The 21,878-nt window shown below is 44.7% G+C and overlaps 1 protein-coding gene across 1 annotated transcript in view; it reads left to right on the top strand.

The window, feature by feature from the left end:
- The window catches only part of UBE2L3 (ubiquitin conjugating enzyme E2 L3), a 55,426-nt gene extending 33,991 nt beyond the window's left edge, over positions 1 to 21,435 (top strand). The window contains exons 3-4 of the mRNA XM_047827724.1: positions 13,374 to 13,560; positions 20,555 to 21,435. Coding sequence (XP_047683680.1) covers positions 13,374 to 13,560; positions 20,555 to 20,709 — 342 coding nt within the window. The 3' untranslated portion in view covers positions 20,710 to 21,435. The remainder of the gene's footprint in view (positions 1 to 13,373; positions 13,561 to 20,554) is intronic.
- The last annotated feature ends 443 nt before the right edge of the window (positions 21,436 to 21,878 follow it).

Raw genomic sequence — 21,878 nt, forward strand, 5'->3', positions numbered from 1 at the left:
AAGGGAAAGTTACTGCACCTGACAAAATCTGATGGTGCATGCTCTGTGCTCTTAGCCGGTTAATCCAGCAACTCAGTGATGTGAGCAAGGACCTGAATTCTGCCTGTCCCTCTTCTCCTGACCTTGGTTCAATTCAGTCCAGCTTTTACCCAGCTGTCAGAAAGCTGCTGCAGTACTGCAGACTCCTGCAGGGCCCCAGTGTCCAGGGTCGGAAGAGGACCTTCTCTTCCCTTCACTTCTCTGTCTCTTTGAACTGTTTATTTTGAGGTAATCGTCGATTCTCATGTAATAATATAGAGATCGGCAGTACCCTTCACCTATTGCATAACCATAGCATCATATCATAACCAGAAAATTAAGTAATACAGTCCACTGACTTTATTCAGATTTCTCCAGTGTTAATATGTGTGTGTTTATGTCTGTGAAGTTTTATCATACCTGTAGTGTGATGTGACCAAGAGCAAAGACACCTATCCCAGAAGCTGCCCACAGGCCCCTCACATGTTATCCAGAACCAGGACACATGGCTTACCCCCACCCCACCCCGTAGCAATCACTGGAAGTAGGATAGTGCTGTCCAGTGGGGACATACTGTGAGCCACAGCTGTACTTTAGAATTTTCTAGTAGTCCCATTAAAATTTTTAAAAATTCATTTGGGAGTTCATTTTGTAAATAGTTCACGTAATGCAATATATTTAAAATATCGTTCAACATATAATCAGCATCAATAATTATTACTGAAATATTTTGCATTCTTTTTTTTTTTTTTAAATTTTTTTTTTTTTTCAACGTTTATTTATTTTTGGGACAGAGAGAGACAGAGCATGAACGGGCGAGGGGCAGAGAGAGAGGGAGACACAGAATCAGAAACAGGCTCCAGGCTCTGAGCCATCAGCCCAGAGCCCGACGCGGGGCTCGAACTCCTGGACTGCGAGATCGTGACCTGGCTGAAGTCGGACGCTTAACCGACTGCGCCACCCAGGCGCCCCCTTTTTTTTTTTTTTTTAAAATACAAGATCTCAAGGGGGCACCTGGGTGGCTCAGTCGGTTGAGCATCCAACTTCGGCTGAGGTCATGATCTCGCGGTCTGTGAGTTCGAGCCCCGCGTCAGGCTCTGTGCTGACAGCTCAGAGCCTGGAGCCTGTTTCAGATTCTGTATCTCCTTCTTTCTCTCTCCTCCTCCGCTCATGCTGTCTCTCTAGTCTCAAAAATAAATAAACGTTAAAAAAATTTTTAAAAAATAAAATAAACTAAATACAAGATCTCAGAAATCCAGGTGGTGTTTTGCACTCAGCACTTCTCAGCTCAGAAGAGTCACATTTCAAGTGCACAATAGCCACTAGCAGCTGGTGGCTACCTGTCGGACAGGTTTAGACCAGTCAGGATTTACCCCTGGGTCACAATGAGGGAGCAGTGTGACTGCATGCAAAACCAGAAGTTTGCCAGCAAAGAAATGGGGGAATGCCTGTTGGCTGGACAGCCTGTTGGGGCCTGGTGTGACCCACCCATCATTGTGCCCCCTTCTATTTGGGCACTGCTCACAGTGTGACTTTTGCTGTATTGTGATATTGATATCTATCTCAGTGAGTTCTGATTCAGGTGGGAGCCTGAAATCTGTTTCCCTTCTACTTCCTGTGCCTAGCACCATGTGACACACATAGTAGGCACCTCACACACGGTTTGTAAATTCAATCTGTAATTACCCTAAAGCAGTATTTCTCAATGAGGTTGTGTTGTACGCTGCATTTTGGTATATGTGTGTGGATTATCTGTGTCACATTGTCCCTGTTTCTTGTCCACTAGATGCCAGTGGCCAACTTTGTCATTGGGACGATGTAAGGACACCCTTAGGCATTTCTAAACCTGTCTGAGAGGGACAACATCGCCCTTAGTTGAGAACCACTGTTTCTGTGTTTGCTTTGATTTTGTTTTTTTTTAAGTTTATTTATTTACTTTGAGAGAGAAAATTCCAAGCAGGCTCTGTGCTGTCAGTGCAGAGCCTAATGCAGGGCTTGAACTCAAGAACCGTGAGATCATGACCTGAGCTAAAATCAAGAGTTAGACACTTAACTGATTGAGCTACTCAGGTGCCCCTGATTTTTTTTTTTTTTTAAACAGTTTTATTGAGATTCAAAAACCATACATGCCATCCTTTTAAAGTGTATGATTCAATAGATTTTAGTCTATTCACAGGCCACTATCACTACAATTTTAGAATATTTTTCATTACTCCCAAAAGAATCACCCCCCACCCATAGTTCATCCCCCTAGGCTGAGGCAACCAAAAGTCTACTTTGTCCCTGTAGATTTAGCTATTTTGTATATTTCATATAAATGGAATCATACCACATATGACCTTTTGTGTCTGGCTTCTTTCTTAGCATAATACTTTCATGTTCATCCCTGTTGTAGCATGTATCAGTATTTCATTCCTTTTATTGCCAAATATTCATTATAATGGATATAGCATGGTTTATTTACCCATTCATCAGGTGATGGACATTTGGATCGTTTCCACTTTTTGGCTGTTATGAATAATGCTGCTGTGAACATTCATGTACAGGTTTTTAGGTGGATGTGTGTTTTCATTTCTTTTGAGTATTTACATAGGAGTGGAATTGCTGGGTCATATGGTAACTTTATGTTTAACCATTTGAGGAATTGCCAGACTGTTAACGCAGTGGCTGTATCATTTACATTCCTACCAGCAATGTGTAAGGGTTCTAATTCCTCCATATCCTTGCCAACGTTTGATATTGTCTGTCCTTTCAATTACAGCCATCCTAGTGGGTATAGAGTGGTATCCCATTATGGTTTTGATTTGCATTTCCCTGTTGGCTAATAATTTGAAACATCTTTTCCTATGCTTGTTGGCCATTTATATGTATTTTTTGGAGAAATGTCTGTTCATGTTACCTTGCTCATTTTTTTTTAATGTTTATTTATTTTTGAGAGAGACAGAGACAGAGCGTGAGTGGGGGAGGGGCAGAGAGGGAGATACAGAATCCAAAGCAGGCTCCAGGCTCTGAGCTGTCAGCACAGAGCCCGACGTGGGGCTTGAATTAATGAACGGTGAGATCGTGACCTGAGCTGAAGTCAGACACTTAACCAACTGAGCCCCTACCTTGCCCATTCTTAGAATTGGGTTATTTGGGTCTGTTTTTTTTTTTTTTAATTCAGTTGTAATTAGCTTTTTTTTTTTAATGTTTATTTTTGAGAGAGAATGTAAGCGTGTGAGTGGGGGAGGGGCAGAGAGTAGGGGACAGAGGATCCAACGTGGGCCCCACGTTAACAGCAGTAAGCCTGATGCAGGGCTCAAACTCACGAACCGTGAGATTATGACCTTAGCCAATGTCAGACACTCAGCTAGACTGAGCCACCTAGGCACCCCTAGCTTTGGTTTTTAAAAAAAAAGCGGCAATAATCAGATTTTCTTTCCTAATAAGAGCTTGTGTTATTTCCATGTGAATGACCTAGAATTGACTCCCTACCTCCTAGATTGACTGTGAGATTCTCATACTTCCTACTTTATTAGCAACTCTAAGCTGTGACTGGTGCCTAGGATATCCAGAGTTGTAGAAATGTTTTCTCTTCTGGGTACAAGCTCCAGGCTGGTTCTGACTTCTGGGGTCATTGTGTTTCAGATATGTTAAACCATTATTCTGAGAGCTGACCCATTCCTGGCCATATTCAAAAGAATAACGTAAACACTGGCATTGATGATTTTATAATTGAGAAGAGAATCTGAGTTTAACAAACATTTGAGGCGTGGTTCTAAGGCTGCCTTGGGTCCCTGCTCTCAGGCATCTCCTGGACTAATGGAGAAGACAGGTGATCAAAATGCAGCAGCTATCAGAGGGCTGTGAGGAGCCCACCAGAACAGCAAGGCTTCCTTGCTACCACTTCCCTCTGTTTTAGATAAATCCAGGCTTCTTATATGAGAACATCACTGATCTTGTGGCTTCCCAGAGTGAGTGCTGCTACCATATCCTCATGGCTCCCTACAACCTTGCCTCCCGTGCTTTTCCTGTGGTGAAGAAGGGGCACTGGCCAATGATGCCTTGGGAATACATGGTAGTTTTGTTTTTTAATTAAAAAAAAAATGTAGGGTCTTTAATGCTTGCTCCCACAGGTACTTGTGATACTATTGATATCATCTTTACAAATGAAACGGAGTTCACACCCTGCAGTGGGGGTAGCAGTAGAGAAATTGTGGTATATCCAGACAGCAGAATATGCTGCAGCCATTAGGAAGATCAAGGAGATAAGTGTACATGGGTGATGAGGGTAATGTTGGTGGCAGCCTGTAAAGTAAATAAAGGTGTTATGGCACTGTGCGCACAGTTCCCCAGCATGTGAGAGAGAGCCTCATGTGCCTTCACCTAAAAGAAAAGGGTCAGGAATGCCATCTACTAGGGTTCTGGCCCCAGTCCTCTGTCAGGGAGGCTAGACTAGAGGAGCTTATTTTCTTCTCTGCCTGCCCACATCCCACATTTTCTACAACAAACGTGGATTTCTGTCTCTGTTAGTATTGAACGTTATTTTAACAACTTTAGGGCCAGATTGTAGAAAGCAGTGTGTGTTCTTGGCTTGCCTGCCTCCGCCTGAGGGTCCCTCCTTCAACCTTGAGCTTGTCTCCTCTCCCTCCTGGGAGAAGTTAGCCACCTCTGGCCAAGCCCCCTCAGCCTCTACTGAAGCAAAAATGTAATAAATTGAACAAAGTTTTATTGCCTCGATTTTCCATTTGTTACTTAACGGATACAGAGTGTTTGAGGGCAAAGAAAGTCTTAAAATTAGAGGTGGTTGCACAACATTATGAATTCACTAAATACTACTGAATTGTGTGTGCCAAAATAGTTAATTGTGTGTTACGTGAATTTTGCTTCAATTAAAAAACGTTTTTTCCCCACTTGTAACAAAACCTACTTTCTGAAGCTAGCAGGGTGTTCGGATGTCTGTGACATAAGCACCCTTTCCTTCCTTTTTTTCCTGTTGCCCTCTGGTGATTGGTGTGGTGTTCTTGATTAAAAGTATTTGGCACTCTCCCAGGCACAATATAAAAGCTCCTTTAGTGTTAGGTTATTTTTTGTCAAGGAAGAAGGAAGATTTCCCTCAGCTCCACCCTGGCCTCCAGGAGCGTGTGTGAAGCTTTGGTTTCCTTATTTTACCTTTTTGTTGCTACATTTGTAGTTGTAATCTCTCACCTTCCTTTCTGGATCCTTATTCACTTTATAGCCCATTTCACTGGAAATCCTCACCCTCCAGATACCTTCCTTTTTTCTACATTGCCCTTCGGGACTGAGGAGGAGCCAAGTCCTGCCTGTCTCAGGGCCCAGCCTTGGTTTGTGTTTTCTGCTCTTCTCTGCTTTCCTGTTGATTGTCCTGGAGCTTCTTCCTTCTGCTTTTCTGTAGCTGTAATGGTTGAAACCAAATGAGGGGAGCCCTGGTTTCTGACCCAGAGCCATACATAAAAAATAATTTTGCCACCAACCTCAGATTGCACTGGGGATGTTCTTAGGGAGAAGAGCATCCCTCCATGTTGGTGGGAACTGTTGAGCTCCTGTCCAAACCAGGCACAGGCTTTGTGGACAGAAGCCACCAGGGGCACTGCCCTCCATGGTCTATGTAACATTGAGTGTGGCTCCACCCGCAAGGTGTTGTGGCCTGACAGAAATGGGAAACATCTGGATTGCAGAGTGGAAGACAATGTATAGATAGCAACATGAACAGAAGTTATGAAAGATTATATAGACAGTATGACTTCAGTTTTATAACTACTTATAAGAAATATGTATAGATGGGATGCCTGGGTGGCACAGTCAGTTAAGTGTCTGGCTCTTGCTTTCAGCCCAGGTCATGATGTCACGGTTTGTGAGATCGATCCCCACATCGGGCTCCATGCTGACAATGCAGAGCCTGCTTGGGAATCTTTCTCTCCCTCCCTCTCTGCCCCTCCCCTGCTCGCTAGCCCTCTCTCTCAAAAATAAACATTAAAAAAATTAAAAAATATATATGTATAGATGTCCAGAATAAAATGTCTTTGTTTATGCTACATATGCATAGAGAACATAGCAGGGCCATGCAGCAGGGACTAACAGCTATTACCTGGGGGGTGGAATGTTTAATACTTTGTTGTTGTTGTTGCTTTTGTTATATTTCTATGAATAATAATAATAAGGCTACTTCATTCCTGGGGGTAATGGATTGTGTTGTGAGAAGTACATAGGAGTTCAGAGGAGAGAATATTCCTTATTGAAGATTTTTAAAACATTTTAAAACATTAATGTTTATTTATTTTTGAGAGAGGGAGAGAGACAGAGTGAAAGTGGGGGAGGGGCAGAGAGAGAGGAGACACAGAATCTGAAGCAGGCTCCAGGCTCCGAGCTGTCAGCACAGATCCCGACGCAGGGCTCTAACTCACGGACGGCGATACCATGACCTGAGCCAAAGTTGGATGCTTAACTGACTGAGCCACCCAGGTGCCCCAATGAGCATGATTTTTAAATTTAGTTATAATTCATAGGGTAGTTTGGTCATGAGAGATTGGAAAACCAGTTCTAAGATTACTTCCACTATACTTTCAGTATGATGGAATTCTGTAGTGTGGGGTCTTCATTGACAACTATAGTGTGAAAAACCCTGTGAACCAAATTGTTGGAAATGGTACAAATAACTCATTCAGAAAGCAACATTAGTGCAAAATCATCCTACTAATTGAGCAGATTTTGTGATTCAGGCAATCAGGAAGCTTATTTTCAGAATAGCTACAAAAGAATAAATACTTGACAGTTTACAAAGGGTAAAAAGACATTGTCTGTGTTCAGAAGACCCATGAACTTATCTCAGCTTTTGAGAAGACTCTAAAAATTTTTTTTAATGATTATTTATTCTTGAGAGAGAGAAAGAGGATGAGCAGGGGAGGGACAGAGAGAGTGGGTGGGCTGGGGGGGACACAGAATCCAATCCAAGCTCCAGGCTCTGAGCTGTCAGCATAGAGCCCAATGCAGGGCTCCAACCCATGAACCATGAGATCATGACCTGAGCCAAAGATGGACGCTTAACTGAGCCACCCAGGAGCCCCAGTTGACAAGATTCTAGAGTAGACCCTGAAGGCATGAGAGCATAGAAGGCTCCCCTTTGGGGCGCCTGGGTGGCGCAGTCGGTTGAGCGTCCGACTTCAGCCAGGTCACGATCTCACGGTCCGTGAGTTCGAGCCCCGCGTCAGGCTCTGGGCTGATGGCTCAGAGCCTGGAGCCTGTTTCCGATTCTGTGTCTCCCTCTCTCTCTCTGCCCCTCCCCCGTTCATGCTCTGTCACTCTCTGTCCCAAAAATAAATAAAAAAAAAAAAACGTTGAAAAAAAAAAAAAATTTTTAAAAAAAAAAAAAAAGAAAGCTCCCCTTTAACAGCACAGCTCAACTCTGGGGGGCGGGTAGCCAGCAGGTCAGGTCTGGGCTTGGCATCATTGTGAATCTCGGGCTTTGTTAGCTTGCTGGGTGAGGCATAGCGAAAGGATGGGATGCGACTGAGGGGTCGTCACCAAAATGGACAGAAGTGGATGCGATACACAGAGCCTTTAGTTCATCCTGGAGTGAAGAAGGAACAGCATGTTCGTTAGCTCTAAACCAGGATCCACCTGTGCGCATCAAGTCAGCCATGAGTCCTGCATGTGGTGTCAGACAGTTAGCTGTGTACATGCTGTGGGGACACACCATGTGGCAGCAGTCCACGTACGTCAGGGAGTGGGAGGATTGGACTGACTTCCTCTGTGGCTGCCAGAGAGCTGTGTGGTGTCCTTATTGCATCACAGAGAACGCAGTCACAGCAGTGACACAAACTGTGACTTCTGTGGGGAAACTGAAGGAATCAGGGTCAACATTCAAGAAAGGGAAGACGTGCAATGGGGTCTTGAGATTCTTGAAGGGTTGCCCTGGAAAGGAAAGATTAGGTTTGGCCACAGGGTTAGGAGTAGGACACATGGGTAAACGGCCCCAGATGGTCTGATGCCATGTGTGGAGGAGCTTCCTCTTGGTCTTAGTTGCCACAGAATGACTTTGTGCCTTGCAAAGTTGGTGTCGAGAACTGTGAAGGATCTGAAGTTTTTACCCTACTTGCAAGCTAACAAGGTAGCCTGCCACGGCTTATTGGACGCTGGCAGGAGACAAAAGACTTCTTGTACAGGGACAGAGGACAATTCGTGACTCATGATACAGCAAGCCACATGAGCATCAGCACATTCTCATCAGTGCCTCTTGCCCGCAGGCCCCACAGAGGTGACGAGGATGGGCCCAGAGGTATGCCTGCACATGCAGCAAGTTGTGTTGCAGGAGAGGAAGGGTGAGTTTAGGGTCTTAGGCTGATTACTCAACTTCCACCTCACTTGTTAAATTTCCAGATGTGGGTGATGACAGCGTCTGCCTGAGGGTGCTGTTGGGGGAAGTGAATTGGAGATAAGACAGGAAAACAGCTAGCATGTAGTAAGTCTTTGGTAAAGAGTGGTTGAATCTTATTTACATGCATGTGTGTAATGACTAGAAGCAAATGCAGAAAAGGGGATTTTTTTTTTTTAAAGTTTATTTCGAGACAGAGAGGGAGCATGAGTGGGGGAGGGGTAGAGAGAAGAGAGAGAGAGAGAGAGGGAGAGAAAAAATGAATGAATGAATGAATTCCTAAGCAGGCTCTGCACTGTCAGCGCAGAGCCCCCAAGATCATGACCTCAGCTAAAGTTGAACGCTCAACTGACTGAGCCATCCAGATGACCCAGAAAAGGGGATTCTTAGCACGAAAGCGATACCAAAGTTATTTTTCTTTTTCCTTTTTTCTCAACCATACTGTTGATAAAATATACTTATGTAAAGGGAGAGTGGATACATGTTTGGCTTATCACCTATAGCATCTTCAGGAGAGAGAGTAAAATTTAAAATCTGTGCAGTAATTTATGACATGTTAAAATTATCAGAAGAAAAAAAATTATTGGAAGAAATTAATTTTACATCTAAAAACTTTCCTTGACACAGCAATGTGAGCTGAAGGGAATGCAAGGCATACATAAAGGTGGGAATGACAGAAAAACATTAGTCAGGGTCATGCATAATAAGTTTAGGTCTGAAATGTCAAAAGTTGTGGGGCTTTAGGGCTTTATCCGGAAGGTATATGCTTCTTCTGTGTTTTAATTTTTGCACACCTTCAGCGAAAGTCCCTGGGACCGGTGGACAGTATGTGTGTCAGCACACATTCGAGCCACTCCTTTGGTCCTCCCCAGAGCTCCAGACAAGGACAGAGTCTCAGAGAAGTTAAGGTGAGCTTAGCCACACTCCCTGGGTTGTGGTGAGAGGCTCAGCCTGTCCTGCTTCTGGTAGCAAGAGAGCTGCTTTTCTTGAGCTTTTTCCCAGGTGCCAGGCTCATTGGACTGTACGTGCTCATACTTCATCATCAGTGCAGGCTGCTGTTACACTCCCATTTTACAGATGTTCAAGAATGTCCCAGGCTTATCCAGCAAGGAGGAGGTAGAACCGAGGTTAATACTGCTAACTGGGACCAGCTATCTCTTGCCTCTCAGCTCCTAGCACGGCGCCCAGCACAAGGCAAGGCACAAGGCTGGTGACTAGTCTGGGGCAGTGAATGAATAAATCTGGCAGAAATCACAAGCCAAACAAAAGTTATAAAGGAAAGCTCTTTTCACTTTGCTCAAGCAGTATAAGCGAACGTGATTTTTACTTAGAAAATTTAAATCTCTCCTAAAAAACAAAAGCAGTATTCTCTGAGTTCCTTCCATTTGTAATTTGTACAAATGTGTATATTTGTAACAGTGAGTTGAGCTCTCTGTCCTAGGTAGTGACTCGGGGTGGGCAGACAGGGCAAGGTCTGGGAGGGGTCTGCTACCACTTTAACTTCTGGACAGTGTTCTAGAAAAATCTGTGTTCATGAAGAAGGGGTTAGGGAAGGATTTGTTAGGATAAAAATGATTTCCCAATCGTGTCTTCTCCTAACATCCTTTCCCAGGTGTGTGCAGGTCAGTCTCCTCACACAGGCATACGACCCAGACTGTTAGCATCTCCACTTTCTTCCTGACCCTGAGTCTCCAACTTCCTTACAAGCTTCCCCACAGGTTAATCTGAGAGTATATCCCGCTGTTCAGGGGGAGTTCGGAGCCCTAAACGTGGCCCCAGGCTTTCCTTAGGAAGACCCTGTGTAACCCCTCGGCCACACTGTCTGCTCCCAGCCTCTTGTCTTCCCCAGACTGCCCCTTCCAGGCCCCACCATCATAGTCTTTAGTCATATCTGTCTGGAAGTCTTCTCTCGCCCCTCAGCCTTCCCCAACTTTACTTGTCCTCCAAAGCCCCTGCCCCATGCCTCCCTTCCTTGGGCAGGATTAGAACACAGGGCAGTATAGAGACCTGGTGCAAGCCAGCCTTGCTTCCCAGCAGAGGAGCCATATTTTGCTGGAGGATGCCCAGATGGTTTGGGGCTTGAAGGGGGGGGGGGGGGGGGCTGCCAATAGCATTCCTGGGCACTCTGTGAAGCTTAGCTTTCTTTGGGTTGGGTGTGACATGGCACACCTGGATGGCACGCAGGAGAGCCAGAGTATTGGGAAAAGGCAGTAGATGAAGGGTTTGCTCAATCCTGGAGGTAGAGGGAGGGTGGGAAGAGTCTGGGGCTCTTTTTCTTGGGGCATCTCTCAGAGGCTCCTGGGCCCATCAGGGCATCCAGGCCCTGAAGTCTAGATCTTTGAGCTGTCCTGAAGTCTAGATCTTTGAGCTGTCCTAAGGACAAGGATGTGGGGCATGGTTCTGGCCATGTGTGGATAGCAACTAGGGGCAAGCTCTGTTCCCCAGAGTTCAGCTGGAGTTCCACCACCTCTTTGAACCGTTAGCACTCAGTGTGGTCTTGGTTGGGTTGTTATATGTTCATATTGTGTGTGACTGTTCATATTTTCAAAAAAAATATTTGCAAAAGACATATCTGATAAAGGGCTGCTATCCGAAAATATACAAAAAATTGTTAAAACTCTATAATAAGAGTGTGATTTTCAAATGGGCAAAAAATCTGAATAGATACCTCACCAAAGAAGATATATAGATGACAATAAGCATATGAAAAGATAGTCAACATCATATTGTCATTAGGGAATTGCAAACTAAAGTAACATGATACCATACACACCTATTAGAATGGCAAAAGTCTAAAACACTAACACTAACAAATGCTGGGGAGGATGTCTTGGTGGCTTTCATTTGTTGCTGGTGGGAATATAAAATAGTGCAGCCGCTTTGGAAGACAGTTGGTGATTGATTGTTTTTTTAATGTTTATTATTATTTTTTTTGAAAGAGAAAGTATGAGTAGGAGAGAGGCTGAGAGAGAGGGAGACACAGAATCTGAAGCAGGCTCCAGGCTCTGAGCTATCAGCACAGAGCCTGATACATGGCTCAAACCCACAAACCTCAGGATCATGACCTAAGCCAAAGTTGGATGCTTAACCGACTGAGCCACTCAGGCACCCCAGTTGGTGATTTTTTTTAAATGTTTAGTTTGGAGGCACCTGGGTGGTTAAGTCAGTTAAGTGTCCAACTTCGGCTCAGGTCATGATCTCACTCAAGGTTCGTGGGTTCAAGCCCGGTGTCAGGCTCTGTGCAGAAAGCTCAGAGCCTGGAACCTGCTTCAGATTCTGTGTCTCCCTCTCTCTCTGCCCCTCCCCCGCTCATGCTTTGTCTGTCTGTCTGTCTCTCTCTCTCTCAAAAATAAATAACTATTAAAAAATGTAAATGTTTGTGAGACACAGAGAATGAGAGCACGAGTGGGCAGAGGGGGAGGGAGGGAGGGAGAGAGAATGAGAGAATGAGAATATATCTCAAGCAGGCTCCATGCCCAGCACAGAGCCTGCTGGAAGACTCCATCCCATGACCTGAGCCAAAATCAAGAGTTGGTTGCTTAACCGACTGAGCCACCCAGGCACCCTGACAGTTAGTGCTTTTTAACAAAACTAAACATAGTCTTAACCTACAATCTAGGAATCATGCTGCTCAGTGTTTACCCAAAGGAGTTAGGAATGCATATCCACACAAAAACTGACACACAGGTGTGTATAGCACCTTTATTCATAATTGCTAAACTTGGAAGCAACCAAGATGTCCCTCAGTGGATGAATGGAGTAAGTGGTGATAAATCCAGAAAACAAAATATTTAGTGCTAAGAAGAATGAGCTATCGTGCCATGAAAAAACATGGCAAAACCTTAAATGAATATAACTAAATGAAATATGCTAATCTGAATGATTCCACCTATAATGTATGATACCATACCAAACCAACAAAATGCATACCAAGAATTAACCTTAGTATAACTGGACTATGGATAACAATGAGTTGTCAGTGTAGGTTCATCGATTGTAACCACTCTATGGGGGATGTTGATAGTGGAGGAGGGGACATATAGGAATTCAGTACAGCTTTCCCCTGCTATCAGGGGAGCATTCTGGGGCACCCAGCTGGCTCATTTGGTGGAGCATGCAACCCTTGACCTCAAGGTTGTGAGTTCAAGCCCCATGTTGGGTGTAGAGATTACTTAAAAATAAGTCTTAAAACACACACACTCACAAACACACACAACTGGAGCATTCCTAGGAAACCTTTTATAAGCCAAAATGGTGTAAAGCAAAGAAGCATTTAGTTACTATTAATTTATATGGAAAAAATTGTTAGTGTTTCCAGTCCCCAAAATTAACCTCTCAGGCTTGTCTGATACCTTAGGGACACGCCTTGCTAACAGATAGACAAAAGAAGTCAAGGTAAAGCACAGATGTTTACAGATACAGTTCAAAGCTCTGACGGCTTGACTCTGAGATGCTGAGTGCAGTTCCTGAAGAAGGCACTTGTCGGCGCCACCACTCTGGCTGCTCCAGATGCAGTGCTCTCTATAAATGATTGCTGCAAAACAGATGCTGATTGCTATTTTCATTTTTTGCCTTTTTTGGTAAAAGTGAAAATCCTCTTCAGATTTCTGTCTGTTGGCTAGCAAAACAGGTACTAACATAGGTCTTTCAAGAAAGCAAAGTGGCGTCACTCAAACTTCTGGAAAGTGGGGGATACCTGTACTTCCCTCTCAGTTTTGCTGTAAACCTAAACCTACTCAAACAAACAAAGTCTATTAAGGATACAAAGAGAAAGAGACCACACGGCCAGTTGCAGACCTTTATGCAGCTTTGCGGACATCCTGCTCCGGAAACACTGATTGATGGTTGCCCTGAAGGTGACAAGGCTTCAATTGGCATACTATTTGAAATAAGTTAATTTTTCAAGTAAACAGGACAGTCCTGTCTCAACTACAGGTGTTTGAACTGTAGTGTGTTCATTTTGATTTTTTCTCATTCCCTGCAGGACAACCCTCCATATGATAAGGGGGCCTTCAGAATCGAAATCAACTTTCCAGCAGAGTACCCATTCAAACCACCGAAGATCACATTTAAAACAAAGATCTATCACCCGAACATCGATGAAAAGGGGCAGGTCTGTCTGCCGGTAATTAGTGCTGAAAACTGGAAGCCAGCAACCAAAACCGACCAAGGTAAGGCATGCTTCTTGTGTCTTTCTCAAGTGGTGCTCTTCTGGGGATGCTGTTGTGGGGCAGGGGCCCCTCAGTCCTTTCTAATGCCATGTTTCACAGATTCCAGAGAAATCTTACCTGACCCAACTCCAGTGCATGCACAAGTGCTGCTGAGGTTCCCGCCATTCCTCATGGGCAGGGCACATCTCAGTCAAACCATTGACCTGCACAGGTATTTGAGGAGGCCCTCCTGTGCTCGCAGACCAGTGGGGACACATGTAAATAGACCAGCCCAGTATTTGCTGCCTGTGCAGTTAGGGGGTGTAGGTACTGTCCCTGGAAGTTTTCATGAAGGATTGTGGGGCTGCTTTGAGTGGGAAAGGGCGAATGGTGTTTAAGGTAACCTCATACAGCAGTTAGCACATGAACTCAGACTTGAAGGAGGGAGGGAGGTTGAAGAGGCCCTGCCAGGCTAAAAGAAGGGTGCAAATCAAAGCTACCTGGCAGACAGCACAATGCCAGTGTCTCAGAGTGGGTGGTGCTGGGGGGAAGGGGCATGGTCAAGGGCTGTGTACCCAGATAAAAGCACAAAGTTGGCTTTAGTGGACCTGGAATTCCTTGCAATTGAATGTGGCCATGTGTCCAGGTACTTCTGTATGAACATACATGTGCTAATTTTTCTGGGAAAGGTACTTGATTCATTATTATGGTTGGCCTTCCTCTTGCCCCTTGGAAGTATCTAGATTTTGTTATGGACTGTGTCTAGTTTTTATTTCTTAACTTCAGAACTTACTTTTGAACTTTTAATCTCATATTGTTGGTGCGTAGCCACCTGAACCACTATACGGTCTTTTCAGATTAAAGGGAGTGAATGAGGGTGGAAGGCCTCAGATGGTTTTTCAGACTGATACAGTAATTTTTCATTAGAACCCCTGGAAGATGGAGTTGAAATCCTTTTGCATGGGAAGTTGAGCCTCTCTCGTTTGAAATAATCATCATGAAAGGTGTCCATCAGGCTTTCACAGCTCAGTAGTAGAAAGGAATGGGTCTAAATGTTGAGTCTGGGTAGAGAGATCTCCAGTGGACGTGACTTTTGATCATGGACGACGTGATGTTTATAAAAGCTGATGAAGTTGTTCTTAAGTGCACATACTTGGTTTTTGTTTTTGTTTTTCTTTTTTTTTTTAATATTTTTTTTCAACGTTTATTTATTTTTTGGGGGACAGAGAGAGACAGCATGAACGGAGGAGGGGCAGAGAGAGAGGGAGACACAGAATCAGAAACAGGCTCCAGGCTCTGAGCCATCAGCCCAGAGCCCGACGTGGGGCTCGAACTCACGGACCGCGAGATCGTGACCTGGCTGAAGTCGGACGCTTAACCGACTGCGCCACCCAGGCGCCCCTGTTTTTGTTTTTCTATACAAATTCCTAGCTCTGTGTTGGAAGGCTGTAGCTGCATTTGTTCCGGAATGCCTTGTCAGCCTCTCACACAACTTCAGGAGCCCAAGTTGTGTGTATCTAACACCATGCCCTGGGAGGGGAAGCCCTTCCAGGCCTGGCTGCGCCACAGCTAAGACTGCCAGGCCTCAAAGTTATAAGATCTCCTCCCTTACCTGAGAAATGGAGTGGGACCAGGGGCATTGAGGCTTGTAGGAGATACAAACACAAGTAAAAGTGCTCCATACCTCTTCAGGGACTAGCTGCTCAGGATGGGCGGATATAGGCACATAGCCAAAATGCTGGGCTCCCCTCCACCCCTAAATTAGATACCTGTCAGATACCTGAGATAGGCTTTTCGTTCTTTTGGTACTTGCCGGTGGGCTTTTTTTAAATTTTTTTTTTTTTTAACATTTATTTATTTTTGAGAGACAGACACAGCATGAGTGGGGGAGGGGCAGAGAGAGAGAAGGAGACACAGAATCTGAAGCAGGCTGCAGGCTCTGAGCAAGCTGTCAGCACAGAGCCTGATGCGGGGCTCGAACCCACAAACTGTGAGATCACGACCTGAGCCGAAGTCGGATGCTCAGCTGACTGAGTCACCCAGGCGCCCTTGCCGGCAGGCTTTTTAAGATAAAAATTTTGGTACAGGGTACTGTTGTGTGTGAAGTGATGGGCAGACTTGCTATTTTGTTATTTGGGACAGTTAGGGTTTCTTTCTGGAAAATCGTTCTGTAGCTTGTCCTCACATACATCAGGCATGTTGTCCCTGGCACTTGCTGATATGCTTCCTTGTTTCTGCTATCTATTATTATGTTACAAACCATCTTAAAACTTCATGACTTAAAATAACAGCAATTTGGTATTTCTCATTCTGTAGATTGGCTGGGCTCAGCTGGATGGTTCTGTAGCTGGTCATCCCTGAGGTAACTCATGGCTGAGTATCTCTGTAATTCAGCATTCACAGCAACTTTACAGTACATAACTACTGCAAAAAAAACACCAAAAACAAAAAACCCAAAACACCCAAAAAACAAAAAAAAACTAGAATCAGCTGTACCTGGGATGTCCAGAATAGGCAAATCTAGAGATAGAACATAGATTAGTGTTTGTCAGGGGTGGGATGAGGGGATTAGGAAGTGACTCTTTATAAGAGTGGGTGTTTTTGGAATGATGAATATGTTCTGGAATGAAATAGTAGTGGTATTACACAGTTTTGTGTTATCTGCTGAAAACAACTTAATTTGTATACTTTTAAGATTTTTTTTTTTTCAACGTTTATTTATTTTTGGTACAGAGAGAGACAGAGCATGAACGGGGGAGGGGCAGAGAGAGAGGGAGACACAGAATCGGAAACAGGCTCCAGGCTCTGAGCCATCAGCCCAGAGCCCAACGCGGGGCTCGAACTCACGGACCGCGAGATCGTGACCTGGCCGAAGTCGGACGCCCAACCGACTGCGCCACCCAGGCGCCCCTTAAGATTTTTTTTTTAATGTTTGTATATTTTTGAGAGAGAGAGCATGAGCAGGGGAGGGGCAGAGAGAGAGAGAGGGAGACAGAGAATCGTGGGCCTTGAACTCACGAACCTTGAGATCATAACCTGAGCCGAAATTGGATGCTCAAACAGCTGAGCCACCCAGGTGCCCCTTGGTTTTTAATTAGAAAGTAGAGAAGCATTAAAAATTGAGCAAAAGTATGGGGTGCCTGAGTGGTTCAGTTGGTTAAGTGTCTGACTTCAGCTCAGGTCATGAACTCGCAGTTTCATGAGTTCCAGCTCCGTGTTGGGCTCTGTGCTGACAGCTCGGAGCCTGGAGCCTGCTTTGGATTGTGTTTCTCTCTCTCTGCCCCTTCCCCACTTCCACCCTGTCTCTTCTAAAAATAAATAAACATTTTAAAAAATTGAGTAAAAGTAGCAGGAGAAAAGTCAAGAAACAAAGCAAAACTGTATCAAATAGAGAGGTAGTAGATGTTGACAATAAAAAATACCAGAAAAAAGGAATGTGAAAACAAAGTTTTGCGTAGCAGTGTATCTGGTTCTAGTAGATATCTTAGCAGTAGAGCAAGGGCTTAATGTGGTAGTTGAATAAGATTTGCCATATAAATTGGAGTCTGTAACAAAGCCAGCATAATATGGATTCTGTGTGTACCAAACAATAGCGACAGAAATATATAAAGAGAAAAATAATTCCTTAATTGAATGTTTCAGTTCCCCCTGCATTATTATCTTAAATCAAGTGGATAAAATTTAGAAAGAGGACTCAGTAAATATAATAAACAGTGTAAGATTAATTAGATTTCGTAGTACATTTTGTGGAAGGCATCAGACAGCCTTTAGGGATGGGGGAATGTACCATTCACATTTTACTCTGAGAATGGAGCCCCCGGATCTCCATGAAAAGGGGGGGGGGATGTCATGGATATTGTTTACATTCCCCATTACAAAGAAACTAAGAACAAAAACAAGGAAATTTTATAGCCTTTATTCTCTGACTGTATACATTGAGAGTGGGAGGTAAAATTTGATTTTGTTCTTTAGCCCCTACATTTTGGAGGAGAAAAAAATACTCCTGAGGAGCATTTGGGTCAAGGAAGAGATTTAAAAAAAAAAAAAAAAATAGGGCTAGACCACTTGTAAAATACAATGAATGCGCTGTTTTATGTATGAAAAATGCTGGGATGGGGCCACAGTTGTAGTTTGAAAATCTGTTGTAGCTGTCAGTTTCCTTACTATCAAAGCAAGCTAAGCTCAGCTAGACTTTATTACAGTTTAGCCAAGGAGCCAGAAATGCACCCAGAGGAACAGAGAAAGAATGAAATACTCATCAGAACAAGTAAAAAAATTGGAAAATATTTTGACTTGATCAAATAAGCAAAAGCAAGTTCCCAGACAAGAATTAAATAGATACAGAAATCTTACAAATTAGTCATCTTTTGAAAAAACAGTCTTGGGGTGCCTGGGTGGCACAGTTGGTTAAGCATCCGACTCTTGATCTTGGCTCAGGTCATGATCCCACAGTCTGTGGGTTTAAGCCCTACATCAAGTCCTGCGCTGATGGTGTGGAGTCTGCTTGGGATTCTGCCCCTCCCCTGCTTCTGCTCGCTTGCTCTCTCAAAATAAATAAATAAACTTTAAAAAAAAAAAAAAAGAAAAAGAAAAACTAGCCTTAATAGTTAACAAAATGGTTTTTATACCAATAGATTAGGTATTAAGATGGGCTAGTTGGGGTGCCTGGGTGGCTCAGTTAAGCGTCCAACTTCGGCTCAGGTCATGATCTCACAATTCGTGAGCTCGAGCCCTGCATCGGTCTCTGTTCTGACGGCTCAGAGCCTGGAGCCTGCTTCACATTCTGTGTCTCCCTCTCTCTCTGCCCCTTCCCTGCTCATGCTGTGTCTCTCTCTGTCTCAAAAATAAATAAACATTAAAAAAAAAAAAAAAAAAAAAAAGATGGGCTAGTGAACAGCAGAGAGCCTGAGTATCCATTACAGAGGGTGAACAGGAAAACTTGAAAACTCATCAGTACCTCCCACAAAGTACTTATCCAGGCAAGAACCCTCTGAGGTTCGTGAAATGCTAATGAAGCATCAGTTCTGCTACAGAACTGTTTCTGATCATGGAAGAAGACGGGAAGCCACCTTGTTGACACAGTGAGTCAGATGTGGTTCAAGTTTCTAGCCTGAAGTCAAGAGCAGCAAAAGAGTATGGGGAGGTCTATGGAGCAGTCTCGCAGCTGAGCATGGGGTGGAGAAATCTGGGAGCTTGCTAAATTAGGGCCTGGCCTGCAAGCTGGGGTAGCATCTGGGAGAAGCTGTGAAAGATGTCCTCAGGAAGAGGGTTTGTCCATGTGCTTGCTTCCCCTGGCTGGACAGGAGGGAGGCTTAGGTGCTTATTTTAATGTTTGTTGATGCATGCCTTCTGTTTATGGTGAGTGAAAGTGGTTTTCCATTGGAGTTACTAACATTTACTTTTCCTTTATAAAATATAAATATTTTTATTTTTTAATGTGATTTAGAGAAATATATTAGATAAGTAGTCACTTAGGTTATATGTGGAAACACGGCAAATAGTGGAATACCAATGGTTGAAGTTGGGGAAATAGGGACAAAATACCTTTATCATTGTTTTTGCTGTTACACAAGAATAAAATATAGAAAGGGTAAATCTTAAATACACAGATAGAAATATACTTCCAGAGCCTGCTTTCTCTTAAGAGATATTTACAGGTGGGAGGTGATAATGCCTGCCCCTGAGGGTGGTGTGCAGATAGGGAGAAACTGCCCTAACCTACAGAGCTGTTTCCAGGCCTTTCATTCCTGCTTGCTCTCCCCAGTCCACCCTTTCTGCCCACCTCCTCCATACTCAGCCTGGACCCTATCGGCCTCGCCTGTGCCCACCATGGTCACAGGAACCCTCAATTGCCCTGTCTCACTTGGTAACACTAATAGACAGAGGTGAGGGCAGGTGGTATTTGGATGCCTGGCCAGGCATAGTTCTGCTTTCTTTGTGTTACTCTGTGCTGTTCCCCCCATTCAGAGTGGACCTATTGGCTGGTTATGTCTTTGTACCTGACCCAGCCAGTGGTAGCAGGTAATCCATAACTTGTAATGCTAGGGTGAAGAACATGGCTCCCAGGAAAGGAATCCATGGCTTCGGTAATCCAGAGAAGAGATGCCTTTTTTGCTAGGAACATGACAGTGGGAAGAAACATGGAACTCTGGGGGTGCCAGTCCTAATCAGGGCGGGGTGAGGAGAAGCATGTGGGAGAAGGCAAAGTGGCTGCATGCACCCCACTTCTGAGGTGAGGAGGCTTGGGGTTCCTGAGCCTTCCGTGCTTCCTCCTTGATCTCTCTTTCCCATCTTCTCTTCCCTGGTGGCCCTTCCATCCCAGGGCTAGCCTTCCAGTACATCTAGGATTTACTGTACTTTGGGAAAGCATTGTGGAACCCACCCTGAGCTGTGTGATTTCTGCCTGTGGGGTTGAGAGCATAATAGTGCTGAAGGTTACCTGCCTTCCAGCAGTTCGGGTGTCAAGTGAACCTTTCTCAGCTGCTTCAGAAGCTCCTAGTGGTCTTCCAGGGTGGGCTCATTATGTATTTACATTGTGCAGACCTGTCATGCACCCTTCATTGTCATGCTTTCTCAGTACACTTTTATGGAAACTCCCCTGAACCGATTGTAGTGAGGGACACGTCACCCAATCCCTACCCTGGGGAAGCTCCACTCGTGCGTGCGAGTATGTGTATGTGCATGTGAGAAGGTGTTCTTGCTAGGCCTGAGAGCTCCGCAGTTTGGGAGAAGCAGGGAGAGGGTGACTGGCTCCCCAGAGTGTCAGTTCAGGAAGGTTCCTGGAGAGGTGGAGGTGTCATCTGACCAGTTAACTGCTGTTGTATTAGCTGCTTGTGGCTCAGCACCTTCTCCCAGCTACAGAGAAAAGATGGGTTGCGCCCTGGTGGTTAGAATTTTGGATAAACGGGAGGCTGCTTTCTCGTAAAAGCACATCGATGTAAATCAGTGTTGCAGTCAAAGTTTTGCCCTTTCTGAGACTGTTCTAACCAGCGGTGCCTGGTCCTTTTCTTGGCAGTAATCCAGTCCCTCATAGCACTGGTGAACGACCCCCAGCCCGAGCACCCACTTCGGGCTGACCTAGCTGAAGAATACTCTAAGGACCGTAAAAAATTCTGTAAGAACGCTGAAGAGTTTACAAAGAAATACGGGGAGAAGCGACCTGTGGACTAAACTCTGCCACGACTGATTCCAGCGAGTGTGAGCGGAGATCCCGAGCAGCGCATTCAGACACCCCGCAAAGCAGGACTCTGTGGAAAATTGACACGTTCCGCCGCCTGGCGTTTGCTTGTGGCAGTTACTAACTTTCTACAGTTTTCTTAATCAAAAGTGGTCTAGGTAACCTGTAAAGAAAGGATTAAAAATTTAAGATGTTCTAGTTCTGCTTTCTTTGTTTTAAAAAATCACTGCTTGAATCTACTTTAAAAGAATGGTATTTCTTTTCTTGTCCAAATTGATCCAAAATTTTCAATTTACATTTAGCCCTTAAGGTTAAGGAAAAAAAAAGGAAAAAAAAAAAAAAAGGTTGCAGTTCCCTTTCTTCCCCTGCCCCTGCAACTCCCACCTTCTTGCATTCAGTTTATCTTTCACTCATTCATTTCCCCAGACTCAGGCCCATCTCCTCCGCAAAGAGAAGAGACCACTCCTGATGATTCTGGTGGCTTCTCTACTCCCACGTTGCACTGCCCTGTGTGGGAGTTGGTTCAAATTCTCCTGGCCCCAATTTATAACATCCTTTAAAAATATTTTAAAAACAAGCAAACTACCACTCACCACCCCACCACCTCCCCCTCATCACCCCCCCAAAAAAAAAAATTCCGTGAAAAGGGAGGCCCAGTTCTTATGTAAAAATCCGGCTGGTGTTACCACAATAACGTTGATTAAATGGGCAAACCCTGATGTCTGTGTGCGTGATTGAACTTTGGCCTGGCCTGACTGGGGTAACCCATGTCTGTGGTGACCCCAGAGGAGGGCCTGCCCACCAGAAGATGCTGGCACTTGTGTGAGCTGGCACTTGTGTGAGGAATTTCTCGCCAGAGAGGCTCCTGAAGCCAAAGGTTGACACTCCTCCCTGCAGCCATTGTAGAAGATGTGTCAGTGCAGGCAACAATGCCACAGCCAGAATGTCCATGTGAAATTCCACGCTCACCTGTCACCGAGCTCCATCTGAATGTGCCACGGAGCTCCCTCTCCCAGCTCCTCAGTGCAGCGCAGCCCCACTGCAACCCTCCCTTGGCACAGTTTGACCCTTTGCGGGGTTGGAATTGGCTGGAGTTGGCGGGACTCGGCTATAGCCAGCACCGGTGTGGGGTTGCTGGCACCCTGCTGGCCCCTTTCTTCGG

The sequence above is a fragment of the Prionailurus viverrinus genome, chromosome D3 (genome assembly GCF_022837055.1).
Source record: "Prionailurus viverrinus isolate Anna chromosome D3, UM_Priviv_1.0, whole genome shotgun sequence".
In the NCBI taxonomy this organism is placed as follows: Eukaryota; Metazoa; Chordata; class Mammalia; order Carnivora; family Felidae; genus Prionailurus; species Prionailurus viverrinus.